The sequence below is a fragment of the Eptatretus burgeri genome, chromosome 12 (genome assembly GCF_056783735.1).
Source record: "Eptatretus burgeri isolate ZD-2024b chromosome 12, Ebu_testis_v1, whole genome shotgun sequence".
Taxonomy (NCBI): domain Eukaryota; kingdom Metazoa; phylum Chordata; class Myxini; order Myxiniformes; family Myxinidae; genus Eptatretus; species Eptatretus burgeri.
Genome location: NC_140972.1, coordinates 88415640 through 88436484, shown reverse-complemented (window position 1 = coordinate 88436484; position 20845 = coordinate 88415640). Strand labels below are relative to the sequence as shown.

General features: G+C 47.1%; 1 protein-coding gene across 4 annotated transcripts in view; it reads left to right on the top strand.

Annotated features, from left to right (window-relative positions):
* The window catches only part of LOC147016079 (uncharacterized), a 97472-nt gene that overhangs the window by 25477 nt on the left and 51150 nt on the right, over positions 1 to 20845 (top strand). For all 4 annotated transcript variants that reach the window (XR_015049988.1, XM_085848778.1, XM_085848777.1 and 1 more), the window contains exons 5-6: positions 15799 to 15882; positions 18162 to 19253. Coding sequence is in view for 3 of the 4 variants with exons in the window: in XM_085848778.1 (XP_085704904.1) it covers positions 15799 to 15882; positions 18162 to 19253 (1176 nt within the window). In the remaining variant the exon portion in view is untranslated. The remainder of the gene's footprint in view (positions 1 to 15798; positions 15883 to 18161; positions 19254 to 20845) is intronic.

Genomic DNA, 20845 nt, shown 5'->3' with positions numbered 1-20845 from the left:
TTCACGCGTCTCCCAATATTGATTACATATACAAAGTTGTATTTCAAGATGTACTCGTAATTGCATTTTTAAAATCATTATTATTATTATTATTTTTTGTGCTTGACTTTTTGACATCACCTCCAATATAAAACCAGAGTTGGTGTCAAAGCCACCCAATGCTCGCCTGTTTATACATTTATCGTTTTTAAAAGAGTCTAATAATTAATATTTTTTATAAAGCATTGCAGTGGTCTGATCCAAATAATTTTAAAGCAATATATGTATTTGTATATCCTAATCAGTAACGAGCGCAAGTGAGCACAATATACGCCCGAACAAGAAGGTATATACAGAATTGTGCTACTACATGGAAAACAGCATCCTGGTTGCCATGGCAACCACTTTAGATGACGAACGTATGTCACGACACACAGTCTCCACAGTCTGTACCTATGTACCAAATATGAAACGTGAAAGATGAAAACTTTGGGAGTTAGAGTGCGGACAGGAACGGACGGACGGACGGACGGACGGACGACCGGTATCACATAATACGCCCAGATATATATATATTGTTGTGGTTACCAGATTCGCAAACCACCATTCAGGTCCCTTAGGTGAGGTATCTCGGTAAGTGCATGTGTAGTTAGGCCCAAACCCGTTGTCTAGTGGGAATACATGTCATTTATACGTGCTGCGACTCTTCAGGATAGCCGTTTTTCTTTTACTATCTTTATTTTGGACCAATCGCCACCATCACAACCACAACATCAACCACCGACCACAACCACCGCTTCACCACAACCGCCACGACCTTTACCGTCACAACTCGCCACCATCGCATCACCGTCATCTCGCGCCACTCATGGGCACCGATGCTGGACTCGTGTAGGGCGCACGTTGAACAGCGTGTACAAAATCGCGGATTTTCTGCTTCAAAAACGGATCCAAAACGACACACGCCCACTTTTTGCCGTCCAATCGGTGAGCGAGGGGCGACTGGCTCCGCCCCAGGGCGATCGATATATGCAAATTTGTGGATCAAAAAGCCTTCACGCCCACTTTTTGTCGGGCCAATGGGGAGCGAGTTGAAAGGTCAAAGGGAGGGGGTCAAAGGCGAAGTTACGGGGGGATAAAAGGACGGTGTTCGTCAGTCAGGAGAGAGTCGCAGGCGAGAAGGAGTAAGAAGTCGGAACGAGGAAGAAAGTAGTAAGAAGTCGGAACGAGGAAGAAGGGAGTCGTAAAGGTCGGAACGAGGCGAAGGAGAGTCGGAACGGAGGGGACGAGCTGTGGAGAGGCGGCGAGTCGGACGAAGGGTGCTCGCATCGTGCAAGGGAGCTGCGCGCCCGAGGAGGCCGGCAGCGCGACCTGGCCGAGGTGGAGACGCTCGTCGCACATAATAAAGATCCTCTATACCCCGAGCATCAGCAACCCCCTCCTGTTTCCCCCCGCGCTGAGATAGTGCGACCAAGGGGGCCCCGTTCCCACCCCCTGCCAGGCACTGTCCACGAGGCCCGCGGGTTGCGGGCCATCGCCGCTCCGCGTCTCATCACCAGACGGGTAGGCCCGACCAGGTCTCGGCCCCAGGCCTACCTCATTCTTGAGGGTATTTCTTTCCTTGGTTTTGGGTATGTGTTGTCGGCGCCCGTCTGTGAAGTAGAATTGTATAAGTGTTGCCGTGTGCTCGGTAGTCGGAATTAGCTCTGCACTGTGTTTTCACTTTTATGTTTGCTTTTTGTGTAAATGGAATTGTGTTTCCTTTTTTGTGTGCATTTGGTGGAATTGTATTTGTGTGCTTTCCGTTCGTCGCGAATAAATGTGCTTTATTGTTGAACTGTTCCTCCCGCTTCGCTCGTCTTTTCCCTCCATTGAACCCCCATCTTGCTTCACGTAAAGGGTTGGTAGTGGGCTGAATACGCCCGATAATTAATCGAACCGTCGAGGTCGACGATAACACCGCTCGGTTATTCTGATAGTACGGAACGGGTCGCTAAGTGGCCCGTGTCCGAAGTCGACCTGCGGCGAGGTGCGATCGCCCGGTCTACCCTCCGCGTGGGTACTTAGGTAGTTCGAATTCTGGCGAGCAACCCCATCCCACGCGGGGGCTGATTGGCTCGATCGCGGTGAGATCGAAAGGTCCACCCGTGACTGGTTCCCGGCGTTGGTCCGAGAGGGTCACGACTGGATTGTCCGTCCGGTGGGCGACGTGCCGCGATTCGAGTTACGTGGCCGTCAGCACGCCGGCGGGCGCGAAGCCCGCAACACTGGTGTCAGGAGTGGGATACAAATTCATCGCCCTCCTCGCGGTCCTGGTATCGGAGAACAGGAAAACGCGCTCTCCTGTCTCCGGCCAAATCTACGGGAATAGGTCCAGGGGTGAGAGAAGCGACTCCCGATTCCCTCCAAATTACGAGCGAGCGAAATTAACCCTTCACGAGAAGCAAGATGGCGTCTCAAGGCGAGCGGGAGCCGGGGGTATTAGAAATGTATATGTGTAGTAATGTAGAATCCATGGTCCAGGATGGAATCCCCGTGCAGGAAATGTTGATTGTGCAGGAACACGGACTCGCCCAACTGAACCCAGAACCTGAGGTGGTGCGGCAGCGGCCGCGTGTGTATGACACCTTCCCCCTCTCCACCAAAACCCTTCCCCGACCCTTGCTGAAACGGCTCAGCTGAGTGCACCCGACGTGGCCCAGCTATGGCAGCCATGCTGGCGGCAATGACAAATGAAATAAAAAACGAAATGAAAGGCATGAACGAAAAGATGGATGCGAATACACAAAAAATGGATGAAAAGATGGATACAAATACAAATGAAGTGAAAACGACGATGGATGCGAATACACAGAACATGAAGGAAGAAATGAAAGAACTACGGGGTGAGACGCAGAACATGGGCCGAAGCCTGCAGGCGGGCATGAAGGCAGTGAGCAGGGAACTTAAATGGCGACTCCACGTGTCGGAACAAACGAGCTGGGTGGGGGTGCAACGGCTGACGGGCCCGCGGTGGAGGCGGGTGAAAAAATAATTCGTGGAACGTGTTGGGCGAGGGTCGTGACGATGACCGAAAGGGAAAAATTAAATGGGGAGACCAAAACGTGTGAGACGAGACACGAGGTGACGACAACAGAAATAATAGTTGAGACAAGGGAGGTAAAGGGTGAAGAGTTGGCAGAGACACGGGAGATGGGAACGATAGAGGGAAGACTACACGATGAAGATGGGGGGTGACGCACACGCACACACGGAGGTAGCGGAGGACAATGGGGGTGAGCTCGCGGAGCGTGTAGGGACCCGGTGCGAGCAGCGGGATGGCCTCCTCCAGGAACGAGGGGAGGGAGTATGCCCCCTTGAGGCGAGTCACGACCAGGTGAGTTCGGTCGTGTTTTGCGAGGTTGAGGGGACGGGTGCTGTGGACGGGTGCATGGAGAGCTTGGGGGTGTAGAGGCCCCTGGAGACCCTTGTGGGGACACAAATCCCCAGTGTGGTTGTCCCTGTGTGTGTGGTGCAAGGTGTGAGCGCGTCCCCTTGTGTGGAAGCGACCCCGTGTGAATGGTGAGGTGGCGATTGTGCCAGGGTGCGTGCTTCCCAAAACGGCCAGTGTGAGTGAGGCACCGCGGTTAGTGCCCCCGCGTGTGTGGATGAAACGGCCAGTGTGGATGAGGCACGGAGTATGAGAGGTCCCGCGGGTGAGTGCCCCCGCGTGTATGGATGAGGCACCGCGGTTGAGTGCCCCCGTGTATGAGTGAGGGACGTGGTGTGGAAGAGACCGCGTGTGTGAGTGTCGCCGTGTGTATGAGTGAGGTACCGCGGGTGAGTGCCCCCGCGTGTATGAGTGAGGCACGGTGTGTGGATGAGGCACAGCGGTTGAGTGCTCCTCGCGTGCGTGGGTGAGGCACCGCGGGTGAGTGCCCCCGCGCGAGTGAATGGAGCACCATGTGTGAGTAGTATGGTTTGTGTGAGTAGTGAGGCACGCGTGAGTGAACGGCCGTGTGCAAGGTCGCTGTGTGCAAGGGAGACCGTGTGTGTGAGAGAGCGGTATGAGAGGGAGATGTCGGTTGGCATGCGGGAGCACGCAGCCGCGTCTCCCGGTGTGAATGTGATGGTGTGGACTGTGTGCGTCGTAACACGCAGGTATGCGTGGGTGGAATGGAGACGACGACGGCGACAGAGGAGAGAAAGCCGAGTAGCGGCTGTGGTTGTTTCGAGGACCGTGCCGGGTTCACCCAGCAGTGAGCACGCGGTTCGTGCTGTGCAACGCACGAGACCACCACGTGCTCGCTTGCGAGAGTGAAGTCCCGGTCCGGAAACGCACGCGGTGGATTTGCCGATCCCGCGGACGGACAAAGTTAGGCAGGTAAATGGATTTGGACCGGACGGGTTCTCCACGCGATCGTGTGTGTTAAGCTCCAACGGGCAAAGCGCATGTGTTCGCGTGGGGAACCCCTCGAGACGTGTGGCTTGTGTTTTTTTTTTATATGCGCACGGTGACGTCATGGCTGCACGTGTGGTTGGAATCCGGCAGGAGGGGTATCCCGGCCGATGGTACCGTCCAAGGAGGGACGAGGAACACGTGCAGCTGCATGACGTCACGGGCAGGTGTAAAGTGCGCGAGCGCGAGTTGCCGCGCTGGTGATGCGCATGAAAAAAAAGCAAGCCTCACTTTCGGGTGTACAGGATTCCTGGGAAAGGGGTGGAAGACCCCCTTATCCTGGGCACAGGATGGAAACTAGTTAGGGGGAAGGGTTAGCTTAGTTAGACCGACTTCATGGGGCAGGGGTAAGTCCTCATGGAGTCCGTGGAATGGATTAGTTAGAGGGATTGTAGCCAGATTTAGGTTGGGAAATAAAATGATTTATTTGGGGACATGGACAGACTTGTGGATGTGTAGTGGGGACGTAGTTTAGCTACGTAGTGTTAAAAGGAACGTGCTACTAGTTTAAGGGACGACGTGGGAGCACGAGCTAGTTAGGGGGTGCAGTTAGAAGGATGGCAGAGTTCAGCTGTGTGTGTGTTGAAGAGTTGGAGAGTTGTGAGGTGAGTACATGTGCTTGGTGAGTGAGTGAGGCCAGCGGGTCTGTGTGAGTGGAGTGAATGGGGAATGCATGGTGCGATGAGTGATTGGGGGGAGGAGTGACTCCCGCCCAAGGGACCCCGGGGTGAGAGTAAAGTGAGTTAGCTGGGTTAGTCAAATTGAAAAATGGAGGTCGGTTTGCGGTTGGTGGGAAAGTAGGCTCGAGACCCATTTGAGGGTGCAGGAGCCCTGTTGACGGGCTTGGGAGCGTGGCTGCTAAAGGTGAGTATCGCTGGAGTGGGTACCCGGGCACCAGGCTAGTCGGCCGCGGTAGACCATGCGGCCCATGGGGGGCCGGGATAGAGTAGTGGGCACGGGTGCGCCTGCTTGGTGCGGGGGCCCGGGGCGCCATTAGCCGCGTGGGCAGTGCAGTGGGCACGGGTGACCCTCGGAAAGGGGGCCCGGGAGGCCGGCCTGCCACGTGTGCGTTTCAGGGGAGGTGCCATGGGGGCACTCCCCGGTGTTAGGGAGCTGGTAGGCTCGGGAGGCAGTGTAGTGCCCGGGGTGCCATAGCGGGAGAATCGGCAGAGGGTCGTGCCTGCCAAAGGGAGCCACGTGTCCCAGCTAGGAGACCGTGTGAGGGCACGGAGAGAAATTGGGGGCGAGGCCCGAAATTGTGAGGACACCAACACAGGCGACGGGAATCTGGGTTGTTAGAACCAATAGTTTAAGCGAGAGGCGCTTGTTGAAAGCCCCGGGGTAGTTTAACAGTTAATGGTTAGGGTAGATTAGGAGATGTTCCCCTCCGCACCATCCATCCCCTCGCTGTCGTTGTGGGCCGCTGGACCCACTTTGTGTTATAGATCGCTGAACTCTGGGGAGGCCATTCTGAGGCTTGAGTTGGGCCTCGGCACAGGACGCTAGCTCTCCCTTATTCCCCTCCGGGAAGGGAACGTCGGGGTTGGGAGTAGGCTAGGTGACAGGATAGGTTAGCCGAACAAAGACGATAAAGGGGGTTAGGGGACGATTTATAGAGGGGAAGTAAACATAAAAATAAAATAAGTTGGGGCTAAATTGGAGTTTGACAAATTAAGGGAGTGGGTATGTACAGTGACAGGCAAAGGCGATAGGTTGGGAGGGAGACAGGTAGGTAGGTCCGAGCCCGCCTTCCGAGTGGCCAGCACCACCGCACTCCCTCCACCAACCTCCACTGAACGGCAAAGGCTGGCCACTTCATCGGCTGGCCGTGTTTTACTTCAAGGCGGAGGCCGCCCAACTTCATCGGCAGCTGTGTGCTACAAGGCCTGTGCCGGCCAGTTCATCTGCTGGCTGTTTTTCTTCGAGGCCTGTGCCGGCCAGTTCATCTGCCGGCTGTGTTTGCCTGCAGCGGCCTTCTTCTGCGGGCTGTGTTTGCCTGCTCACCTTTGCCATGCCATGCCCACTGCCCATGTTCACCAGCCCCGTTCAATTTTTGCTTTGCCCCCCCCCTGTTCATTTCCATGTGCGCCAGGATCCGCAAGGCAACAGTTTGCAAGCTGCGAGAACTGCCCTGTTGGCAGCTACAACACGGGCCTGCAGTGGCGGCCCGTGCACCGTGTTTGTGTTCATGCATCCATTCGTTGTGCTCATTGCGTGTGCCACTTGAGCTGGCACGGAGACTGCGTTTGTGCAGCCCATGCACCGTTGTGGTTCACTGCGTTCAGTTCAAAAGGGAAGGCCTTGGACTGCGTGTGAGCAGCCAGCCACGTTCCCTGTCACCTGCATTGTTTGAGCCAGAGACTGCATGTGGGCAGCCTGGCTCCCTGCTAACTGCTTTCTTCTTGCAGAGTTCAATGATCCTGGGCCATGGTTTAGTGTAAAATTTGTAAGTTAAGGTTAAGATGTACTGTAAATATGAGTGCCCCCCCCGGCATGTCTGTCTTAGCGCCGGCAATTTTATTTAAGTCGTCCGTGTGAGTGAGTTTGTTTAGATAGTTACGCAGCCCTCAGGTTATTTATTTTGGGGACACGAATACCATGAATGTCGCACTCAGGGATCCGTAGGTAAAATGTACTAGGGGAAAACTACACATGATGGCACACGAAAATTTGACGACTCGGGACGAGTCTGTAAAAGGGAAGGGGGTAGTGTTGTGGTTACCAGATTCGCAAACCACCATTCAGGTCCCTTAGGTGAGGTATCTCGGTAAGTGCATGTGTAGTTAGGCCCAAACCCGTTGTCTAGTGGGAATACATGTCATTTATACGTGCTGCGACTCTTCAGGATAGCCGTTTTCTTTACTATCTTTATTTTGGACCAATCGCCACCATCACAACCACAACATCAACCACCGACCACAACCACCGCTTCACCACAACCGCCACGACCTTTACCGTCACAACTCGCCACCATCGCATCGCCGTCGTCTCGCGCCACTCATGGGCACCGATGCTGGACTCGTGTAGGGCGCACGTTGAACAGCGTGTACAAAATCGCGGATTTTCTGCTTCAAAAACGGATCCAAAACGACACACGCCCACTTTTTGCCGTCCAATCGGTGAGCGAGGGGCGAATTGGCCCCGCCCCCAGGGCGATCGATATATGCAAATTTGTGGATCAAAAAGCCTTCACGCCCACTTTTTGTCGGGCCAATGGGGAGCGAGTTGAAAGGTCAAAGGGAGGGGGTCAAAGGCGAAGTTACGGGGGGATAAAAGGACGGTGTTCGTCAGTCAGGGGAGAGTCGCAGGCGAGAAGGAGTAAGAAGTCGGAACGAGGAAGAAGGTAGTAGTAAGAAGTCGGAACGAGGAAGAAGGGAGTCGTAAAGGTCGGAACGAGGCGAAGGAGAGTCGGAACGGAGGGGACGAGCTGTGGAGAGGCGGCGAGTCGGACGAAGGGTGCTCGCGTCGTGCAAGGAGCTGCGCGCCCGAGGGAGGCCGGCAGCGCGACCTGGCCGAGGTGGAGACGCTCGTCGCACATAATAAAGATCCTCTATACCCCGAGCATCAGCAACCCCCCCTCCTGTTTCCCCCCGCGCTGAGATAGTGCGACCAAGGGGGCCCCGTTCCCACCCCCGTGCCAGGCACTGTCCGCGAGGCCCGCGGGTTGCGGGGCCATCGCCGCTCCGCGTCTCATCACCAGACGGGTAGGCCCGACCAGGTCTCGGCCCCAGGCCTACCTCATTCTTGAGGGTATTTCTTTTCCTTGGTTTTGGGTATGTGTTGTCGGCGCCGTCTGTGAAGTAGAATTGTATAAGTGTTGCCGTGTGCTCGGTAGTCGGAATTAGCTCTGCACTGTGTTTTCACTTTTATGTTTGCTTTTGTGTAAATGGAATTGTGTTTCCTTTTTTGTGCATTTGGTGGAATTGTATTTGTGTGCTTTCCGTTCGTCGCGAATAAATGTGCTTTATTGTTGAACTGTTCTCCCGCTTCGCTTCGTCTTTTCTCCATTGAACCCCCATCTTGCTTCACGAAAGGGTTGGTAGTGGGCTGAATACGCCCGATAATTAATCGAACCGTCCGAGGTCGACGATAACACCGCTCGGTTATTCTGATAGTACGGAACGGGTCGCTAAGTGGCCCGTGTCCGAAGTCGACCTGCGGCGAGGTGCGATCGCCCGGTCTACCCTCCGCGTGGGTACTTAGGTAGTTCGAATTTGGCGAGCAACCCTATCCCACGCGGGGGCTGATTGGCCCGATCCGCGGTGAGACCGAAAGGTCCACCCGTGACTGGTTCCCGGCGTTGGTCCGAGAGGGTCACGACTGGATTGTCCGTCCGGTGGGCGACGTGCCGCGATTCGAGTTACGTGGCAGCCAGCACGCCGGCGGGCGCGAAGACCGCAACAACAATATATATATATATATATATATATATATATATATATATATATATATATATATATATATATATATATATATATATATATATATATTATATATATATATATATATATATATATATATATATATATATTTATATATATATTTATATATATATATATATATATATATATATATATATATATATATATATATATATCGGGCGTATAAAAAATAGTGTGGTCGATTAAAAACCTTAAAAAGGAAAAAATAACTTGCACCAAAAACTTTAACATTTTCACGCTGACGCTCACGCCGGGGTTATCGCTATAGCTCTCTGTTCTTTGAACAGGCGAGCTAAAAATGATACTGCTTTTGTACTTTCTTGGCACATGGTGATCATAACTACCAAGTTTGATGAATTTCTACACAATCGTTTAGGAGGCGATAGCGTGACAGACAGTCAGAAGCAGTTGGCACCTGACATGCTGTTTTTTGGGGGGATTTCATCCTGACATGGTTTTTGTGCATAGTCCCTCCCTATTCCATCTCCAGGTGCTGCATGACGTCATCGTACCCGTGATGACTTGCACCAAAAGGGCGTACTCGGTTTTCACTCCGTTTGTTAATTGCCGGAATCCTTCGGATTTTGGCAATTATGTTGGTCGGTTGTGTGTCATGCTGTGTCTGTCTGTCTGTCTGTTTCTGTGTTTGTTTACCCTGTAGCAGCCACACCATTTCAGCGATCATGACCAAACTGGGTACAGACGTCGGCCATGGTCCAACTTCGACACTTGTCATTTTTGGTGAATCTAGGTCAAAGGTCAAGGTCATCGAAAAACCGAAATTCTTATATTCGCAATAACGTCCGCTAAAATGGTCGTATCGACTTGAAACCAAATCCAAAATGTGCATCTTACAATTCTGCATCCAACCATATGTCTCATTGGGGTGTCACACCAACACCCTTCTTAAGGCCCAGTCACACCTTGACGTTTTAGCCAGCAATGGCAACGTATTAAAATGTATGTAAAACGCTGGCTTACGTTGAACTTTTCATGTTTTTTTTTTAAAGATTCGGACGTATTCATAACGACTTGGTCTTATGCATAACGTATTAGTAATGGACACAGAACGTTTCGTTGTGTTATAGATAAATAATACCAACGAATGCTGAACCTGTTGGCGGCCTTCACAACCTATGCCCAACGATAGTATAACTTAGGCATAGCGCGCTGCACGCATCGCCAACAATGACGTGGCGTAGGTTATGAAAAGCCTGCCGCACAACGATTCAAATCATAACCGCCGCAGAAATGGAAGTGTCAACATCGCAGTCACACCTTGGCGATCTTTCCAGCGTATGCCGACCTCTGAAAAATGCGTCTAAAACGTTGGCGCACGTCGAATACGGTATGGGTAAGTTTGGTATGCGTGAATAGAACGCTAAAGTACGCTATCATACGTCGTAGTAAGTGGAGTACGTCTTGTAATTTTGAAGATGTTGAAAATTTTACGACGTACTTGCCGTATGACACACGCTCCGCACGCGATGGGAATAAGTTGTACGCACGATATGCGATCGGTGACACACGTTACTTGTAAGGTGCTCATAAGTCGAAACACATCAAGGTAATGGTTAGCGTCAGTGTTCCAGACTCCCGGTTTTTTTTTTCTTCGGTATGACGGTGTTCAGTGTACAGTGCGGTTATGATTTAAATCGTTGAGCGGCAGCCTATTAATTATATTATATTATAACCGCACTAGAAATCGAAGTGTCAAAATCACCATCATACCGAAGGAAGGAAGAAAAAAAACAAAACAAAAAAAAAACCAGGGGGTCTGGAACACTGATGCTAACTATTACCTTGATGTGTTTCGACTTATGAGCACCTTACAAGTAATGTGTGTCTGTGTGTCACCGATCGCGTAACGTAAGTACAACATGTAACTCATAGGTTAAAAATAAGTTTCGGGTACGCTAAACATTACCTCGACGTGTTTCGACTTATGAGTAACTCACAAGTAACGTGTGTCGACATGTGTCAACGATCGCGTGACGTGCCTACAACTTATGTCCAGCGTTATGCGGAACGTGTGAGTCATACGCTGGCATAAGTCTTAAAATTTCAAGCATGGAAAATTTGAGGACAACCGAAAAGTACAACGTTTAAAGCCAGCGTACAACGACGTATTGTACGTTATCTCAACGTATTGATAACATCTCGTATTGCTCGACAATACGTATCAACGTATTGATAACATCTCGATAACAACGACGTATTGATAACATCTCAATGTTATCAAAACTTACACATAACGTATTTGACGTGTACCAGCGTTTTAGACAAATTTTCCAAAAATCGGCATAAGCTGGCTAAAACGTCAAGGTGTGACTGGGCCTTTAGCGGTCGGGGTCGAATGTCAGGGGGGTCGAGTCAAAAATTTCAAATTGCGATTAAAAACGCCATTTCAAGTCCGATTGACTTCCAAGTTATGATCATGACCAAACTAAGTGCTATAACTCATTAAACAGTAGCACTATCGACTTATAAGAACTAAATTGATTTCCAGGTTTTTGTTTTTTCAGAGATCATGTTGATATGACAAAGTTATTCCAGCAATTTCATTTGTTTGTTTGTTCGTCTGGACGATATCTCAACCATCCTTTGAGCTAAAAAGCTGAAATTTGGGGACAAAAGTGAAGATGTGCTTTGGCAAAAAACGGTATTTAATTTTTTTTATTAAATACTTGATTAATTATATCTTTATGATTACTTATCTATATATTATTTCTCATCCTGACAGTATCTCAGGCATATTTTGAGCTTGGAAGCTGATATTTGGCAGAACAGTGAACAAGTGATTTGGCTATAGATGTAGAGGGTATTATTGATTTATCGATTAATTAATCTATTATTCATTTTTCGATTAAGTACTTGATTTTCAAAAAGTTACAGATTTGGATGAAACAGTGGTGGTTTAGTTATGCCATTAACCAAATGATTCATAAATTAATTATTTTGCGATGATTATTTATTTATTTTAATTACGCAATTAATCAATTACTGTACACCGCTCCCTTCCAATTCCTTCTCCATCCACTGTACGGCGGCATCGCCTGGCGCCAAGGCACCCTGGAAATGTCGTGTACTGGAGGGTGTATATTTATGTGGCATGGGGCCGGTGTACTTTGAATGTAGCTCTACCTGTTTTTCATTTTTTTAACATTTTATTTTTTCCCCTGACTTGTGTATATGTATATATATAATCATGTGGATTGAAAAATCGATTATTTCATTGAAAATGTAATTTTGAAGAGGTGACATTTTTGCAGTTTTTGCGATGTTGTGTAACGCCGGCCTACCTTTACTGTTTGGAGACAGTAGCACTGACTGAGAAGCAACAATTGAGGCTGCAGGTTGGCCGCAAAACAACTGGGTCAAGATGATAGTGGGAGTGAAGAGAGTGGTTGGAAGAAAGATGGATGAACTGAGGGAGGGGATCGATCTGAGGATGAGCTTGACAGTGGGATTGGTAAAGAGCTGACTGAGGTTGACTCGGCACCTCGTGCTAATTGAGGAAGAGAGAGTGGCAAATAAAGCAAATGCGTTGAGGGGGTAAGTTCAGGGGAAAAGAGGGACACCTCGGCTGAGATGGGAATATTGTGTGGAGAGAGTTGGTTTGGGATAGAGGGCAGTGGAGGAGTATTGTACAAAAAGTGGGACAGCAGCAGCTTGGTACTATTAGGCCTCACCCCAAAAATATGGAAATGAGGAAGAAGAAGAAACCTTTGGAATCCTTTGTGAAAATCAAAATTGTTATTGTTGATAAAATGACTACAGTATTTCAAACCCATTGCCATTATCTGGATAACTAAATTGTGCATAATGTTAACTGAACCTCTGCCATTCCCTCCCCAACCTCCTCCTACCACCCTTGCCCCCTTCCCCATTGTTCATGCAGCAAGTCATTGGCACCAGTGTGGAAGGATAACTTCATGGCTATAGAAAGGGATGATATTTCTTGTAACAGTAATTGAAACCAAGAAAAACAAGTGCAGATTACTTGATGAAAGTCAGTAAATGGGCTAACGCTGCTTTAGTTTGTATCGCCAAATTCTCACTCAATCACTTGCCATAGCAGTGTTCAGTGATACTCAAGTACTTTCACTGTGCATTGAAATATTTTTCTTCAAGAGTGAGGTAAATAGAGGGATCTTGTTGACTTTTTCTCCTCGTCTGTATTTATTTTTTCATTACGCTTTCCTTAACTCTACTTTGTATCCTACATGGTCGAATACAAGACTGCTGTGGCCTCTTGTTTGGCGATATATGGGAGGGAAGTCACTGGTCAATATCCTGAAATGTGTGATGTCTTTTTTAATGCAAGAAAGGCTTACATTTTCACTCTTTATTTCTTTAATGAAGAACTGGTGAATCCCCCAGTCTACTTCTGTTGGTATCATGGGGTAAAAAAACCCCTGTGAGAGTGGCAGTTGCTGGACCTCCTCGACCTTACTACCTCCTTTTGTGTGTCTTGGGAAGACCATATTTTCAAGCTGGCTTGTACGGTTAGTCGACGCTTTGTACTCTCCGCAGATCCATGTCCATTCTGAGCCTTCTAGAATTAATGATGTTGTACAAGGCTTTTATATAAATACCAATGGAGGATGGTTCCCCATGCTGGACCAGTGCAGCTGCTTCATATCTCGCTCACTTTGAGGCAGTTGAATCCAAGGCTTTTCAAGTTATTTCCATATTTGGGCAGGAGGCCATCCCAGCATCTGCCTCTCACCCACTGCAGGCAGGTTGGTATCCAGCTAGTTCTCTTCCACCTCTCTTCTCTCTGCCCATCGTCTACCTTCCAGGTCACATCCATTCCTTTGCAAACCCACACCGAGTTAACATCCCAAAGTGCAAGCTTGATGTTCCTCTCCATTATATCTTCTTTGCTCACCAACTGTTGTCACTTACCCCTTCCATCAGCCTCAACTTCTGAAGGTATTTTTTTTTCAGAGCTAAAGAGTATAGTCCTGCTCTTGCGTATATCCTTTTCTCTCGTTGGTGAGCTGGTGATACAAGTCCTAGTTTATACCATTGTAGTTGTAGTATTGACACGATCGTTGCTTTGTGGACATTTGGTTTTACACAAGCTCAAATGGAAGCTAATCCAGATCACTGAAGAGACATGTGAGGTTCTGTCATGATCAGTGTTGAGAATTTACCTCATTTTACATCTCGATTATCCATTGCAAATTTTATTGATGGGATTTGGTCATAATTTGAGTGGATGCTTGGTTACCACCTATTTATCGGTACAATTGGCACTACCAAATAAGTTGTCATTGCATCAGAAGGTAAACTACTTTGGGTGGGACATTGAGTCTGTTCTCAGTCGTCTGCACGACATTTTGTCCTGTATCTTTCTTTCGGTGTTTTTTTTTTTTTTTACAAATCGGTGTCGGTTTTCCTTCTGATATTCCAAAATGTTGGATTGTTCGGGATGGTGAGCGTCGAAGATTGGATAATCTTTATCCTTGGCTGGTGTATTTTTAGCGAAGGATTTGAGAATGCTGCATCTTCAGAATGTAAAATCATTCATATGCTTCAAATTATATCAGCAGTCAATCAAATGTAATCAACACTGATGATGGTGTGTGCTGTACGGCGGGTAAGTCGGTCTGTAACTGCGCTCGAACGTGCAAGTCGATCTGTTCCTTGTTTTCCACCTTCACTTTGAATGAGTGAGAAGTTCAGTAGACTCTGATGCTTGTATTGATGACCAGAGCTGCTGTTTTTTTTAATCTCTCTCTCTCTCTCTCTCTCTCTCTCTCTCTCTCTCTCTCTCTCTCTCTCTCTCTCTCTCTCTCTCTCTCTCTCTCTCTCTCTCTCTCTCTCTCTCTCTCTCTCTCTCTCTCTCTCTCTCTCTCTCTCTTTCTTTCTTTCTTTCTTCTCTTTCTCTCTTTCTCTCTTTCTCTCTCTTTCTCTCTCTTTCTCTCTTTCTTTCTCTCTTTCTTTCTCTCTTTCTCTCTTTCTTTCTCTCTCTTTCTCTCTTTCTCTCTCTTTCTCTCTCTCTCTCTCTCTCTCTCTCTCTCTCGTTCTCTCTCTTTCTCTCTCTTTCTCTCTCTTTCTCTCTCTTTCTCTCTCTTTCTCTCTCTTTCTCTGTCTCTCTCTCTCTTTCTCTCTCTCTCTCTCTCTCTCTCTTTCTCTCTCTCTCTCTCTCTCTCTCTCTCTCTCTCTCTCTCTCTCTCTATATATATATATATATATATATATATATATATATATTAAGATAGAAGGAGCTCAGCGTGCACGCGTGCATCCGTCCCTGTGTGCGTGCATGCGTCTGTCCAGCTGTCAACAATTGCCCTATTGGGGTTACCACTAATCAAGCCCAATCTGCAAACAGTTTGATATAGTTGAGTAAGGTGAGGATAGATGGGCCGGTTTCAATTTACATTAAAACAAAAACTCTTCCTCCAACTTCTTCTTCACTTGTAATAATGGTGTCTCATTCACTCCCGTTTCCCATATTGATTAAACGCTGGCGATATTCAATGCTTTTTATTTTCATTTTTTTTTCAACATTTCTGTTTTATTCATATCACCCAATCAACCAGCATTTCCGATTTATACACCGCATTTTTAAACCTTCACAAAGCATGTCGCTCTACTTGCAACACAGGTGAGAAAAGGATATGAACAAAAAAACAACTGATATTCAATAATTTATTTGCATGATTTTTAAAGGGTGAAAGTTAATTTTTATTTATTTTCTCTGGAAGCGACAGATCTTACATTCCAGTCACTTTTGAAAGGGCATTCTCTTCCTTTTTGGACACTATTTGTGAAAGTGAGATGTGTATTGTATTATGGCACAGTTGATGGCTCGTGAGAATAAAGAAGTATTGCAATGGATGGCAAAGGACTGGATAGATTGTTGTCCCACAAGTGATATTGGGTGAAATAGTGACAGATTGCTCGCTTATTTTGCTTGTGCAGATGTCCCCATATAGTCCAGAGAGAGGAGCAGCCGACGGTCGAGCGACTCTTCCACAGCTCCGTTTGACTCCAGGCCCCCAGCAGGTAATCCTTTCAATCGCTCTCACCATTTAGCATCCTAATTGTGCCAAACGGCATTGTTGGTGATGTCAACCTTAACGGCTGGTATTTATGAGTTCATTTGGTTATAGAAATAGCATTGGTCAGATTGGGAGGCCAGCAATAAAAGCTTTTCGGATTCCAATGTCAAGCCAAGCCCTGTTGGCACTTACAGAGCAAATTGTCCACCCAAGTAACAATAATTTAGCTGTGCAATAAAATAATGTACAGAAAGGTGACGATGCCACATGTGAATGTGTTACATACAAGTACACACAGTAGAACTTATAAATAGAGGAACTGTAAAATGGCAGATATAACCACCTCCCCCTCCCCCCCCCATCCAATGCATCTTAATAAATAAACAAAACGACAGAGAAGGAACCTTGAGAAACGTTTTTGCTCCTTAGTTTCACACTGTTAATTACATATTTGGTATTTGGAGTTTCACTGTTATCATTGAAAAATTTATTTTTGGTTAATTATAATAATAATAATAAGTGAATACAAGAGCCAAGTCGATGGCACGCCATCGCAAATCACCATGCTTCCCACCTGAAGCAAACTTGAAAGCTGCCTAAATGTTCCTAAATGTTTTGTGATGGTCATCATGAAACACCATTGCTGTTCAATCAATGAATGGAAGGTTTTGACATCCCACCCCCCTCCACTCCCTCTTCTTCTCCCCCAAATTGACCATCCGTCATCTTCCTTCCAACAATGTCAAATATTTGTACCTGGCGTATGATCAACTATTGCCGTATAGTGGGGCAACTTAGCATAACAATTGTGCATTTTGTGAGGAAAGCACCAAATTTGGCACACTAGTAGCCTATCATATTATGAACAGATTTGGATATTGGGCCATCTCAAAATTTTTGATGGCAGTGGAAAATGGCTGACACAGCCATCAGCAGCTGAATTTGAGATGGCCCAATATCCAAATCTGTTCATAATATGATAGGCTACGAGTGTGCCAAATTTGGTGCTTTCCTCACAAAATGCACAATTGTTATGCTATATTTTGCTAAGTTGCCCCACTAGTATAAGGCTGAAAGAGAACCGATAAATTGTTGGAACACGGCAGCACAAATGAAAGTTGGCTGAACCTGGATTGATATCGGCTGTTTGTTTTCTGCCTTCTGTTTGGCTGAAGGTTGACAGGGCTAGTGGGAGGTGGGGGTGTTTGGGAGTGGGGCAGCATGGGTTCTGTGCACATTTGCTTTGTGGTGTTCCACAGAGCATGCCATGACTATTCAATTCACTGTGCAGTTGCAGCCAAAAAAACATTTTTGGTGGGGTCATGGGGGATGTTTTTATTCTAATTCTGGAGAAGCAGAATATCCCGTTTTGTGCACCTCCAGTACAGACTCGACGATTTCAATGTTTGCAAAAGCGGAGACGTTCTCTGAAGATTTCCCCCTGTATAAAGTACGAGCAGGGTACCTGGCATTGCTCGGTGCTGTTCTTATTTATCCTGTTGCCATTTTGAAGAAATCCAATGTTGTTTTTTTTTCTATCGTGTTGTGGGGGCCGAAAACACTCTACTACACCCATTAAGGAATGGGATCAGGGATCATTTAGTATTACCTTTCACACAGCTGCAAAGGCTTAGGCACTCAAGAGAGCGATTTAATAAAATAAAATAAAAAAAACCATTCCAACTTCTTCTAAGTTTACAATTTTTTTGTTTTTGCCTAAAACACTCTGTGGCACTCATTGATGAACCTTTGAACGTTTGACATCAATCCATTTGGCTGGCGACCCAGACAGAGAGACATCTCTCATATAGTATTGTTTGGGAACAACTAATATAGGGTTTGATATAGGGCAGGGAAGAGCGATGGCCAGAAGCTTGTGACTCAAATACACGAGTTTGCAAGACGTTGCCATGTGCTGAGGATTCTCCATTCACGTCACGTCTTTGTAATGCAGCAACATTTACATAATTCATTCAAAGTTTTCAATGAGATAAGATACCCTTATCTGCCAAAACTTCTCTAAATATATATCTATATATATTTTGTGAAACAACACTATTGGTTTTGTTATATTACAGATCTGGCAATATGACTTCTTTTTTTTTTTTTAGTACATAATTGAAGAGATCATGTAGATCCAGTAACAAGGCTCGTGGAATGAGCTCAACCTTTCGTTTCCAAGGGGAATTTCATCGAAATATTTGAACTTGTGCTCGTCTTATTAAACAAGCTCATTTTTGTGTTCACTCCAAACAAACCTCACCTCTCCCCTTGTTTAAACAGGTCCCACTAGGTTCACCAGCTCGTCCTCCTTCAGCTCCTCCGGCTGCTTCTCCCCAACAATATGCAGCAACCAGCCCTATCCAGACGTATGGCTTGCCCAACTCTGCCCATGGGGGAAACGGCAACAGCAACCCAGCGTACACGAGTGGTACAAGCCAGCCTTTCCCTTCATCTAAAGGCCAGAGTGGGCCCTACAGTGGGCCAACTTCCACACCCAAGGGTAGTCCCAGCCAAGCTTATAATGCTTCACCCGCTCAGTCGTACAACATCCCAAGCACAGGCACGAAGTCTAGTCCTAGCCGACCTTACAATGCCAGTGCCACAAACCATAACTTTAGTGTAGTCAGCACCAGTGCCAACTCAAGTCCAAGTCATGCTTATAACACTACCCCGAACCAGCCCTACAATGTCGCCTCACCAAGTGGGAAATCGTGTCCTACAGCAGCGTTCAACACGAATCCCACACAGTGCTTTGGCTCTAATCACACATCACCCTATAGTGTGAGTGGATCCAATACTAAGCCAGGCCATGGACAATCATACCACCTGCAGAACAGCTGTCAGAATGCTGGACAAACCCCAACCTACACTGCTGCTTCTCATGATGGATATGGAATTGCGAGCCTTCCCAGCCCTGTCCAACCGTATGCATATGGCAGTCCAGTGCACACTACCAGTCCCACGCAGGCATATCCGCCAGCAGGGGCGGCTTCTAAGCCCAGTCCTGGCCCTGCATACAGCGCGTCTAGTGGAACAAGTCCTGGCTATGGCTGCTATGGCAACGCATACCAGTCGTTAAAGGGGTGCTACCGACATTCTCCCCTTGGTGCGAATGCTGGGGTTGTGCCATGCTATGTTGGAAAGGACGGAGGTGGACACGGTCAACTTTACAATGTTACAAGCTCTTCTGCAGGCGAAGTACAGGCTTATTGCGGTGGAAAGGTATCAAATGCGGGACAGAATCAGAGCTTTAACATGCCCGTTGCAAATTCTGCACAGAACCAGATGCTTCTTGGAGGGTACTACAGTGGCAGTGGTGCGGTTGGAGGTCAGGGTTACGTGGCATCAGGTCTTTCCGGACACAGTGGGCAGGTGAGGTGGCTGCTGTTTGAACTTGTGTTTCTCACACTTTTAGCTTTATCTGTTCCTGGCTATGTCACCAACATTTTGTTGATTATTGCAGCCACGATGCATTATTGATGATTATTGATGATTATTGCACGATGCAGCCACGATTATTGCTTGATGGTTAAATACTCTTGTAAATGGAAAGAAACTGATGTTTTTTTGCACTTGTTCTAGAAAAACCTGCCAGCAATACAGGTGATGTGTGTGAGACAGAGACACAATATAGGTGATTTTAATCTCTGTTCTTTTTTGTATGCAGGGATTCATACTTCATGTATGTGTGTTTTAGTTTTGAAAATTCGGATCAGGAATTATATAGTTGGACTTTATTAGGGATTCTGTGTGTCGACCAATAGTTGTCTTGTCATAAAACATAAATTCATCCCGAAGATTATTTAATCGTGAACGAGAATTGAATGTTCAAATCTTGGTGAAACCCCTCCCCTCCCCCCCCTTCCCAATCATTTAATGATATAGTGGTGACGTATAACTGCTCAAGGTTTTCTCATTTTAATGTAAATTAATTCCGTATGATTGGGGTTTTGCAAAGTTGGTGGAACAAATCTTTCCTTCCTTGGTCATCCTTGCTAGTACGTTGGGTGATGATTGTTTACAAACTCTTCCTGACTGTGGATTGGAGAAAGAAGGTCACACCGTTACTAGGCCTGTCGTCTTGGCTGGCGTGTCGTGTGAAGCTGCCAGCAAGTTTGGTGCTAATTAGAGCTTTGTGCACTGCAGTACGGACCAAATGAAGTGGTTGCCGTGGGGCATTGCAAAACTGAGTACGAGAAAGAACATAGCAGATGTAAGGAATAAGAAAGCCGGTGTTATTGTTTGATGTTGATGTGATTCTTTAAAATGAGGAAGAATATGTGAGAAAATATAACCGACATTTTGGACGATTGATCAGATGCAAAAGTGAAATATCACCAGACCTTTGAGTAATGTCGGATAATGAGAATCTCTTGGAATCGTGAAGTTGAATGATTATCTTCAAGGGGTGTTAGTTATTTTCTTTTAATGAACAAGCCACTGAAGACGTGTCAAATTTACATTTTTTTTTCCAATATATTGCCCCTCGACGTCAGTGGTACTTGTTTGTTCCATTAGTATTTCAAACTGTCAAGATGGCAAAAAAATGTTTTCAGATTTTAAAAATATTTTTCTTGTTCAACCATGTCTCAGTTGCTTCAGTCACTCCCTCCTCATTGGGCACATGCATGGGACGTCGAATGTCTGAAGCGATGGCTACGTGTAGGCTGTGCAGGGTATATATGTGAGGGGTCTGATGTGCAGCTGCCGGAAACCAGTCACGAACGACGATCCGCACGACACAGGTCTTGTGCACAGTTTTTTGAAAGGGCAGCACGCCATTGATTAACATGCTTGGGCGGTTTGTTTTTAATGGCCTATGGCAATTTTTGTGTGAGCCAAGCAAAATATTCCCTTGCGATTTGTAATTTTGTCATGAGGTGAGAGACACAGTCGTTGAGCATTGCAAGATTCTCTTGGCCTCCCATAAAATTGAGGCTATGATGTTGCTTTCTGGCTGAGGG